Here is a 12,326-nt window from a genome sequence, read left to right as displayed (position 1 = left end):
TAAAGGAATAATTCCGCAATGAGTTGGGCGAGACTTGTGATTGACATGACCAATGAAATCTTTAGAATCGTCTGCGGGGCGGAGTTTCCACTGAACTGTTTTGGGGAACTATATAAAACATATATACATATATATATATATATATATTCACGGATAGAACCTATATGGGGAGAATTATATTAAGTATAACATCCACACCAGCTGTCACTTTGTGCGATGCTAGTCAATAAGTGACAGTTTATCCTGCTATGAAATTATTTTCTCCATATTATTATTATTGCATTATTTATAATTGTTTGCCAAACTAGATTTTAATAATAGTGGATTTACTGAATGTCACACACTGAGCTACTAGATTTCCAATTCAAACTGAATTTCAATAAAAATGAATAAAAAAAATAATTTAAAAAATCCCTTTAAAAAAAAAAAAAAACTAGAGATTGAGAAGAAAAAACACAATCTAATTATAGTGTTGTAAAGGGTTTACATACAACTGAAGAAAGAAATAATTTATTGCTCATATCATTACACTTATGACCAGGAAAGGATGATGTACAGTCTGTTTTCAAAATGTACAACAACAATGCCTGAATCTCAAAAATAAATTATAGTGCAAGAACAATGCCGAATTATACATTTCCAAATCTGGTCACATCTACAATCACATAGTAGTTCAATTTGCAGAACCGACCAGCTAGCCAGGGTTATCTAGAGTTATCTACTAGCCAGATATATTTCTGGCAAGTAGACGACAAATAAAAAGAAAACATCCATGGTGCGCAGTAAGAAGATATGCAGATAAGACTTCAGATAAGATTTCAGGGCGTTAAAAGAAAACACGTTTATTGCCTTGATTAGTAGGTTGCATTTAAATGAAACCTAACAACTTTTCTTACTTCAAATGTGTACTTGCAAGAGATATGTACATGCTTATCTCTCATCAAGGCTCTTCCATTTCAACCACAATTTCAAATAAAACTTTCTCTGTGTCTTTTAAACTCTGTCTGAAGAGCTGAGTGTGTTGCCATGACACTTCACCCTCTCCTCCTGTGAGCTCCGCCTCCACAATCAGCTCTTCGCCTCCAGACAGCCTTGAAGAGGAGTGCAGTTCACCATCTGTGAAAATAAAACCCATTACTAATATTATAATCAAGCTTAATTGGTGGCAATCATGTTACATTTAAAAACCATTTCAGCTCTTGAAGAAGAGAGCCATGATTTAACCTAATACACATCAAGCAGACTGATACCTCCAGGGAACTCTATGGTGGTCTCGGCGGAACGTAAAGTCCAACGCACGCTGCCTGAATGGAAGGTCTGGCTTAAGGCTCGGACTGAAGTGGACTTGATCTTCATCCCTACTGGAGCGCAGTTGAATTTCCAGCTTATCCTTCCGAAGGGAGAGCCCTCTGTTCGTGCCAAATACACCTACAATCACAGAGTCAGCACAGTAAGTACTGCATTTAAACCCAAGTAAATGTGTTCTTTAGGACAATGGCTAATATGACAGAAAGGCCTACAAGTAAGAATGCACAAATACTGTAATTCTGGTCAGTGTGATTAGTCAAGCTTTTTTTTTATGTCGTGGCCTATACACTACCGTTCAATAGTCTGGGGTTAGACCAGTTTTTTTTTCTTGAAAGAAATTACTACTTTTATTAAGCAAAGATGGTATTAAATTGATCAAAAGTGACAGTAAAGACATATATACTGTTACAAAAGATTTCTATGTTTTTAACTTTCTATTCATCAAAGAATCCTGAAAATGTATCATAGTACCTATAAAAATATTAAGCAGCAAAAACATTTTCTACTGTAATAATAAAAATAATAAATATTAGTTGAGCACCAAACAGATCTTTTAAAAGGTAATAATATTTCACAATATTACAGTTTTACTGTATTACTTATGTCAAAAACATTACAAAAATCTAACTTTTGAATGGCACTGTATAATAAATATATAATACTTTGAATTTATAGAAAATAAGAGTATACAATTAAACAAATTTTACTACCAGGTTAATATTAAACAATATTACAAATAAATAAAAATCATGATATACAATGAAGTAATAAAATGTAACATGATATCATTAAAATTAGATTGAAAATAGATACTGTATATCACTAATATTGGCTAAATAAAGAAAGGAATTTGCCTTCATCTTCAAAAAAATAAACGACTGAAAGAGACAAACCATCTGCCAGTCATGCTCCTCTTTCCGGAAAATATTTTCTGTCCTCCAAGCACCTTTCTGCCATCCTGGGATAGTCTCTTGGTCATTGCTCAGTCTGAAGTAACAGTTTTTGGTCATGTTGTAGCAAATGTGAAAAAACTTGTTTTGCTTCTCAGATTCGGAAGGAATGAAGACACATTCTTGTGCATTCTGGGAGGAAACATACATAAAAACTAAGGTAAGTTAATTTAATTTGTGTGTGTGTGTGTGTGTGTGTGTGTGTGTGTGTATACTTGTACAACTATCTTCAGGGGTGCAAACACATGTATGGTCAAAAAAGAGAGAGGTAATCGAAGCCCTCGTCCCGCGGCAAATATCCATACTACATTGCCACCATCCCCAACCCACCCCTATAGGCACATAGAGTCAAATGAAATTTAGAAAAACTATCTTGCACTTCTTCTTCTTGCTTTACTGCTATTTCCTGAAAACAATTTCACCTGATGATTTGAATAGCTCTTTTTGTAAAGAATTAATAATTCTAGGATGATTGGGGTAATTGTGTAGGGTAGGCCTAGTGCATTTGCATAGAAACTAATAAACAAAATACAAATATAAATACAATAAAACACAAATACACGAGAAATAAAGCAGTACTTTATGTTTTTTAGGTAAATTAACTGTATTAAGTATTAATACAGTTTATCTTTTGACAAAACGTGATTTTTCTCTTTCTCTTTTGTTGTTTGATTAACTTTGGTGACACAAACAGCTGCAGGTATATTGGGTGCTGTCCCTTTAAGACGAATGCGCGTATCTAATACCGGTAATGACACGCATCCGTTTTATTTTGACTGCGTTTACGGGGAAACTCGTTGAGACGGACACTGGCTTATTTTTTCGTGCACATGTCTGTTCAAACACAAATAGATAAGAAAGAAAAGGGAATTCGGTGTTCACGAACTTCACGTGCTGTCTGCGACTGCTTGGCTCTGTGCGCCGACAGACCATCTACATTTGGAGGTTAAACATAATATATATAGCCTGATACAGCAAAGACAACGTCGGCAGTATTGACGGCAAAATAGGCTACAGAATATTTCGTTCTGTAGGCCTATTGACAGGGGCAATATTTGAAAATCGATAATTAGGCCTATTTTTTAAATTACAATTATATATGCATTTGTCAAAAACCGAGAGACTTTCAAGCATCAAAATGTAATTTATTAATATGTATTTGCGCCTTCTATTTTGTCTGAAAACTTCCAACACTCTTTCGTGTCGCGTGAAAAATAGGCGTCGGTTGCGGTTCTATTTCTAGCACGCGGTTTCGGCGCGGCTCGAGAAGTGTGTGTGTCACGCAGGCATTGTGCTCTAACACAAGCTCTAACCAGTTAACATGAGAGCCGACATAAAAACGGACACTCCACGCCACGCAGAGAGAAATGTGATGCAGTGGCAGATCCAGACTTCCAGAGTGAGAGTGAGACAGAAACACTAGTGGTTCACGCTTGCGCACATACTGCTGGTTTGGCGCACAGTGTTCTGATTCGCTTATTTCCTATTTACTTGTTGGTGGACGCAATCCAGAATTACTGTTGGTTAAATTATAATCAGACCCTCTCAAACCACCCCCCCCCCACCCCCTTAAAAAAAAAACTCTTCGGATCTGCACGATTCACACAAGTCACCCAAACTGACGTGAAAAAAGCGGGAGGCGCCGAAAAGCGCGCTGTTTGCACCCCTGTATCTTTGTAAGGACCAGTTTGAGTTTTAGACCATTGGAGTGAGGACAAAGAGAGTAAAGTGAGGACATTTTGGCCGGTCCTCACTTTCTGAGACCCCTTTAAAGGCCTGTTTGAGGGTCAAGACTTGGTTTTAGGGATAAGGTTATAATTAGGTTAAGGGTAGTTTTAGGGTAAGGGTTCGGGTTAGGCACTTAGTTGTGATGGGTAAGGTTAGGGTATGTGGCTAGAGATTGCATTGTGTCAATGAATGTCCTCATAAAGATAGATGTACAAGAATGTGTGTGTGTGTGTGTGTGTGTCTCTCTATCTATTTATTGAAATCACTCCAATGTTATAACCAGTAATGACACATTGTGTTCCAGTTGAGCATCTCACCCCTTTAGAGTCACTTGTTCCAGTCTCCCCTCGAGCTGCTCTCCAAGCCTGAGATCCGGAGACCCGACCGCCCAGCTCTCCAGATGTAGAGGTCTTGGGAGAAATAAACTCTACCAGCTCCACCAACAGTCTTTGCAACAACTGCTTCTTCCTCTCTTCTCCTAGAGACTGCTGCCTCTACACGTATGGAGTTGTACACAGTGACAGTCAAATACATTTTTTCAAGGCAATGATGAAAGGAGCTGTATTTAGATGAGGGCATGAAAATGAGAAACCGACCGTAGCGTTGAGCTTGTTAATCGTGTGAAGCAGCCATGTCTCCTGAACCTGTGTGCGTCTGGAAAGGACCTCTGGGTGTTTACAGGAGTACCTCCACGTCACATCCACAACCTGGTCCTTAGAGAAGCCCAGGACGTAGGAGAGTTTCTTCCCCCAGCCGACTTCATACAGGAGGGGTTTATCACATGCGTTCTCACAAGGGTCACAGTGTAGCCAGCGATGCTGTGACTGAGAATACACCTCCGTCCACACGTGATCTGAAAGCAGGACAAAATTGTGTTTCTATTCCCAAATGATATCATTGTGGTACAGTAAAGGCCCAGATAGTCAGTACTTCAAGCAAAATCAAAGAATTAACTGATGTGACATCATTTCAAACTAATCCAGTCAAGTTCATTTGGAGTTTGTTTCGGGATTTCGATAGCTTGCCAAAGCAGACTTCCTGGAAAAGTTAGCTCTGGCTGGTAAACCCTTTCGGACTACCATTTATCCATGGCGATTATGTAATAGGTAGGTACAAACTGTTGTCATTCTAATTGAAAGCAACACTGACATTGTTTTTTCATATTTAATACTGCAAGCGATTTCCTTTAAAGCTTTTGTATAAAGTGCTATTCAAATAAACGTGAACTGCAGAGTTGGTGATCAGATGCTTTTTTTAACTTTTTAAATGCTTTTTTATAACTTTTTTCATAACTTTTTTATGCTTTTTTGTCACTGTCACTTTTTGTTATGCGTTTATTTCGTTATTGAGAGGAAAGCGTGCAGCATATATTTACACATTTATATAAATGAGGCTCCCAGCACAGCATGCTACTACTTTTTACCCATAATAGAAAAACAAAAAAAATAACTTTACTTGGAGTATTTTGGGGCCTTAAAGGAGAACTCCGGTCAATTTTAACATTGAGCTAATTTTTTTGAAAATTTGGAGTGCTGTCAGTACAGAGAACAACGACAAAAATCGGTGTTGCCTACACCGTGTTATCCTCTCTTTTAAAATTTACACCGCGTTGACTGAAATGGGGCATGTTTTAAACCTGCTTTTAGCCTCTTAACATCCTTGATGTGTCATTACAAGTGCACAGGTCATGTGAGTGATTCCTTCAGAGTGAACACGGTGAATCTGACTGCAGTAGATGTGAAAGATATGAATAAAAATGATAATAATTCAGCCAGCGCTCATACCTGTATTTATTTCCTGTTTTCGGTCGAAGTCCAAAGTAATCGATTGTCAAGTTCACGCAGTTAGTTAGTTACCTATGATCACGCGCGTGAACTCGACAATCGACTACTGTGGACTTCGACCGAAAACAGGAAATAAATACAGGTATGTGCGCTGGCCGAATTAACTTCATTTTTATTCATATATTTCACATCTACTGCAGTCAGATTCACCGTGTTCACTCTGAAGGAATCACTCACATTGGCTGGGCACTTGTAATGACACATCAAGGATGTTAAGAGGCTAAAAGCAGGTTTAAAACTTGCCCCATTGAAGTCAACAGGGTGCAAATTTTAAAAAGAGGATAACACGGTGTAGGCAACACCGATTTTTGTCGTTGTTCTCTGTACTGACAGCACTCCAAATTTACAAAAAAATTAGCTCAATGTTAAAATTGACCGGAGTTCTCCTTTAAAGCTGTAAGATTTCTACCTGTGCTGTCCCAGATATATCTGGCCTCAAGGCCTAAGGCTCGGCAGAACAGTGTGAAACAATTGGCCCATTCCCCACAGCGCCCTCTCCTGGTCTCTAGAAGCTTCTCTGGGTTATTGTACCTGCAGAAAGGAAAAGTAATGTGAATTTGCAGTAATGACATGAATAACATTGCTCTTTTCCATACCAAAGCACCATAAAAGTTGTCAATGTTGTGGAGAGGAAGATTTTTTGAGAATTCTGATCACACAAACCTATTTTATGATTTTATAACACAACATACAGATTCATAGACTAGTTTTGTGGTAGTTTTATAGTGGGTTTTTTTGGAGCTTAAAGGATTAGCTTGGCCAAAAATTACAATTCTTTCATTAATTACTCACCCTCATGTCAATCCAAACCCGCAAGTCCTTCGTTCATCTTCGGAACACAAATTAAGATCTTTTTAATGAAATCTGAGAGCTTTCTGTCCCTCCATTGACAGCCTACACAACTACCACTTTGAAGCCCCAGAAAGGTAGTAAAAACATCTTTAAAGTAATCCATGTGACTCCAGTGGCTTAACCTCAATTATATGAAGTGACACGAATTGCTTTATTTGCGCAAATTTACCACTTTATTTACAAAATATTAATCTCCAACACGTGTTCAGGCAACAGCGTCTGCTCTTGAGTCAACACAACACGCATGCGTCGTGGCGCTCTTGTGAATGTGCTTTGGAGATTAAGATTTTGTATTTTGAGCGTAGCTGTCTATGGAGGGACAGAAATCTCTCAGATTTCATCAAAAAGACGTTCATTTGTGTTCCGAGGGGTGAACGAAAGTATTGCGGGTTTGGAACGACATGAGGGTGAGTAATTAATGACCGATTTTTGGGTGAACTAACCCTTTAACAGCCCCTGGTCACTATATAATTATGTCTGCAGCATAAACATATACATATATATATATATATATATATACATATATATATATATATATAGTGAGGAAAATAAGTATTTGAACACCCTGCTATTTTGCAAGTTCTCCCACTTAGAAATCATGGAGGGGTCTGAAATTGTCATCGTAGGTGCATGTCCACTGTGAGAGACATAATCAAAAAACAAAATTCCAGAAATCACAATGTATGATTTTTTAACTATTTATTTGTATGATACAGCTGCAAATAAGTATTTGAACACCTGAGAAAATCAATGTTAATATTTGGTACAGTAGCCTTTGTTTGCAATTACAGAGGTCAAACGTTTCCTGTAGTTTTTCACCAGGTTTGCACACACTGCAGGAGGGATTTTGGCCCACTCCTCCACACAGATCTTCTCTAGATCAGTCAGGTTTCTGGGCTGTCGCTGAGAAACACGGAGTTTGAGGTCTGGAGACTGGCTAGGCCACGCCAGAACCTTGATATGCTTCTTACAGAGCCACTCCTTGGTTATCCTGGCTGTGTGCTTCGGGTCATTGTCATGTTGGAAGACCCAGCCTCGACCCATCTTCAATGCTCTAACTGAGGGAAGGAGGTTGTTCCCCAAAATCTCGCAATACATAGCCCCGGTCATCCTCTCCTTAATACAGTGCAGTCGCCCTGTCCCATGTGCAGAAAAACACCCCCAAAGCATGATGCTACCACCCCCATGCTTCACAGTAGGGATGGTGTTCTTGGGATGGTACTCATCATTCTTCTTCCTCCAAACATGTTTAGTGGAATTATGACCAAAAAGTTCTATTTTGGTCTCATCTGACCACATGACTTTCTCCCATGACTCCTCTGGATCATCCAAATGGTCATTGGCAAACTTAAGACGGGCCTTGACATGTGCTGGTTTAAGCAGGGGAACCTTCCGTGCCATGCATGATTTCAAACCATGACGTCTTAGTGTATTACCAACAGTAACCTTGGAAACGGTGGTCCCAGCTCTTTTCAGGTCATTGACCAGCTCCTCCCGTGTAGTTCTGGGCTGATTTCTCACCTTTCTTAGGATCATTGAGACCCCACGAGGTGAGATCTTGCATGGAGCCCCAGTCCGAGGGAGATTGACAGTCATGTTTAGCTTCTTCCATTTTCTAATGATTGCTCCAACAGTGGACCTTTTTTCACCAAGCTGCTTGGCAATTTCCCCGTAGCCCTTTCCAGCCTTGTGGAGGTGTACAATTTTGTCTCTAGCGTCTTTGGACAGCTCTTTGGTCTTGGCCATGTTAGTAGTTGGATTCTTACTGAATGTATGGGGTGGACAGGTGTCTTTATGCAGCTAACGACCTCAAGCAGGTGCATCTAATTTAGGATAATAAATGGAGTGGAGGTGGACATTTTAAAGGCAGACTAACAGGTCTTTGAGGGTCAGAATTCTAGCTGATAGACAGGTGTTCAAATACTTAATTGCAGCTGTATCATACAAATAAATAGTTAAAAAATCATATATTGTGATTTCTGGATTTTTTTTTTAGATTATGTCTCTCACAGTGGACATGCATCTACGATGACAATTTCAGACCCCTCCATGATTTCTAAGTGGGAGAACTTGCAAAATAGCAGGGTGTTCAAATACTTATTTTCCTCACTGTGTATATATATATATATATATATATATATATATATATATATATATATATATATATATATATATATATATATATATATATATATATATATATATATATATATATATATAAAAAATGATTTTGTGTTCCACAGAGCAAAGAAAGTCATACAGGTTTGCAATAACAATATACTAGACATTCAACATCATTAACAGTGCAGCTTCTTGATGAGAATGAAAAACAGATGTACCTTGGGAATCTATTGGGGAGTTGGCAGGTGTGACAGAAGTGGTTCTCTACACGGCCTGCATCCCAGCGTTGGTCATCACTTGAGGGGGGGAGGGATCCAGAAGGCTGGGTTTGACCTCCACACCGGCTACATGGCAGACTGTCCACCCAGGAAAAGAAGTCCCTTTTGAACCACTGCAACAGGTCCAGAACAAACATGTCCTCCTCACCTAAACTGCACGCTGTAAGTGGAACACAACACATAAACATGAGTCAGCTTCTGATAAGTCTTTATTTCATACAAGTATAAATCAGTTTAAACATATTGTTCAAAATGTCTTTGCATTAAAATTTTAAATGGGGAAAATATATGAATCAGTTTTAAAGGGTCATGAAACCCAAAAACATTTTTTGAGATGTTAACAGACAGGTTGCACATCAATGAAAACAACAATAGCACTCATGTTTATTATTATTATTAATGGTAAAATGTTTTTTTTTGTTCTTCTGGTTTAAAAAGGAAAGTTGATCCAACGTCATGAAAAGTGAATTAAATGTAAATAAATCTGATTTCGTTTACAAGTATACGTGTTAATTCGGAGTTGTGATATCATGTCTTGCTAACCTGGATCTGCATCCTCGGCTTGTTTCAGGCGTTCTTTAGCCCTGGACCTGAGCTCTTCATGAGGTATGCAGTTCAGTGCCTTCCGCTGCAGTTCAGGGCTCTCGTATATCATCACATGTTGGAAGTTTGACTGTACAGTCTTTAAGAATGTCACGCTGCTCGACTAATACATCAGAAAACATAAAGAGAAACAAGGCCAGTCATCCAACCATTTATTTTCTATATGGTTTTCCCCATTATTCATTTCGCTTGTTTTGGTGGTGCAGAAAGTTTATGATATCATCCTTAAAGGAATAGTTCACCCAAAAATGAAAATTCTGTCATAATTTACTCACCCTCATGCCGTTTCAAACCCGTAAGACTTTCATTCATCTTCGGAACACAAGTGAAGATCTTTTTGATGAAATCTGAGAGATTGACTTTGACGCTTCATAAAGAGATTGTGAAACTAATCCATTTGAATTGAGTGGTTTTCTGAAGAGACACGACTGCTTTATATGATGAACAGATTGAATTTAGGCTTTTATTCACACAGCATTCATCAACTCACACATCACTTGTGGTAAACGGAAGCTCAAGCATGTTCGCTCGATGTACAAGAACCAATGAGGTTAATTCTCGTGTTACGCAGCACGTTTGAGCTTCCGCAAGAACCAATAAGGTTTGTTCTCACGCATCAAGCAGGTTCAGTTGAGCTTCTGTTAATGTTCGCTGATCAATGGTTATATGTGAATAAAAGCCTATCTTGTCTCTTCAGAAAATTTGGACTATACCACTCAATTCATATGAATAAGTTTTACAATCTCTTTATGAACTTTTTGAAGCGCCAGCAGTCTATTGAGGGACAGAAAGCTCTCAGATTTCATCAAAAAGATCTTCATTTGTGTTCCAAAGATGAACGAAAGTCTTACAGGTTTGCAACTACACAAGGGCGAGTAATTAATGACAGAATTTTATTTTGGTGAGCTATCTCTTTAAAATAAAAAAATAGCTAACCCTATACAATGAAAAATAAGAAGTAGAAAGAAAAAAGAAACTCACAGTGAAAGGTAAAGCAGCTGGTGCAGGCGTAGGGACTGCAGTGGCAGACGCAGGGCCTGCAGAAGGAGAGGAGGGTACGGGTACGGGTACTGGTGGTGGTGGGGCAGGATTTGGAGGAACTCTGGCACTTTGTGGGTTGGATGCCGCTTTGCTCGTACCAAGCCTCTGGTCTCTTTCAGCGGCAATAGTCTCCCGCACCTGCCTCAGCCTCTCCACAGATGCTGACTTCGGAAATACCAAGTGGGTTTCAGCCTAATGACGACATACAAATAGCACATAAAATATGTGATGATGCTTTGAAACCATAAAGGTAACTATATTTGCTTATACATCACCAACCTCCTCAAATCCCATCTCAAAGAGACATTCAACTGCTCCTTTGACAGGCAGAAGCTTGGTGGAGAATGTTGGGTTTCCAATGCGGATCGATCTGTATTTATCCTCATTTGGGTTCCTACAAAACACATGCACAAGATCAAACTAAAAACTTAAAGAAGAAAAAAGAAATCCAGCGACAGAAATAATGTGTAGCTAAGAGGTCGCATACAATATGATGAATGTAGGATAGGGAATTAAAAAACAACATAGTTGGACAGACTGTCCTATGGACAACATACATAAAGAAGAGACTGTCATTTCCAGTAATCAGGCATAACAACATTCCAACCGGGACTCTCTCTGAAATGTCTCCGGAACACTTCACTTACCTAAGAATGTTGTCCGCGTATGTAATAAGCAGTTTAGAAACATCCAAAAACAACTCGTTAGGATTTTCGCACAAAGCAGTGACTCCTTGAGACCCAGACATGGTTATACATTTAACTACTACAATTACAGTAAGTAGTACATGACATGTACATCCGTGAGATAACACGTAACCGCGTTCAACTCAGTTGCGAATTTATAGCTGTCCTTCATGTGCCTGGTAGATATTCTCGAGAAAAAAATTGTCTGATATATTGCCTAGTGGTTGAATTTTTGATATAACTATAAAATAAAGAAAAGGTCTTTACATATATTTTTAAGTGCACGTTTTGGCACAACTGAATCGTCTGTATGCAATCATCGATGGGCAGGAGATCTCAGAACGACTTCAGAAATGATGACATGATAAAAGTCTTTTAAAAGTCCTGTCAGCTATTTTTATTATAATGATTTTCCTCTTTGTACATTGAGCTTGAAATGATATTTTTACACCAAAACACATGATAAGCACATTTCATAGGATTTAAATATAATATATTATATAATTATTATAATAATTGGATAATATATTACAGTAAAAATAAACAAATGTTTAAATAAATGTTAAAAAAAATATATATTGATATAGCTAATATTATTTGGGGAGTTCTTTACACATAGAATGTAATGGTCAGGCTCCAACCATTTTCTTGTTCTGTTCATTCTTGTACATATCCATGTATCTGTGCGAATGCTGAATAAGCGTTTATCTTGATAATAGTTTATTATTTTTTTTACAATTGTTATTAGTATTTGTCTATTTGTCTATCTGTCTATTATATGTCTATGCAGCAACATGTAGTCCGCAACAAATTTCCTTTCGAGGACAATAAAGAAACATTCATGTCTATTCAGTAGTTCACGCATATATCTTTTTATTTATTGTCTATCCAATCCATTCATTTTTGGCTCATGTA

At 38.1% G+C, this 12,326-nt stretch overlaps 1 protein-coding gene and 1 long non-coding RNA gene across 2 annotated transcripts in view; both read right to left on the bottom strand.

The window, feature by feature from the left end:
- Window positions 1-12,326, bottom strand: part of LOC311094136 — a 683,555-nt gene that overhangs the window by 83,883 nt on the left and 587,346 nt on the right. The window lies entirely within an intron of this gene.
- ngly1 (N-glycanase 1) lies at window positions 495-11,760 on the bottom strand. Its single transcript, XM_084131141.1, has 11 exons — window positions 11,373-11,760; window positions 11,005-11,119; window positions 10,666-10,917; window positions 9,625-9,787; window positions 9,022-9,241; window positions 6,240-6,361; window positions 4,583-4,839; window positions 4,304-4,480; window positions 2,202-2,390; window positions 1,251-1,428; window positions 495-1,116 (listed from the first exon to the last, which is right to left on the bottom strand). Exons 1-11 carry the CDS (start codon window positions 11,471-11,473, stop codon window positions 941-943), a joined length of 1,950 nt encoding a protein of 649 aa, XP_083987267.1. The 5' UTR covers window positions 11,474-11,760; the 3' UTR covers window positions 495-940.

The sequence above is a fragment of the Abramis brama genome (assembly GCF_963993115.1).
Source record: "Abramis brama genome assembly, chromosome: 12".
In the NCBI taxonomy this organism is placed as follows: domain Eukaryota; kingdom Metazoa; phylum Chordata; class Actinopteri; order Cypriniformes; family Leuciscidae; genus Abramis; species Abramis brama.
The sequence above is the reverse complement of the archived record's forward strand: the minus strand, read 5'-3'. Positions and strand labels throughout refer to the sequence as shown.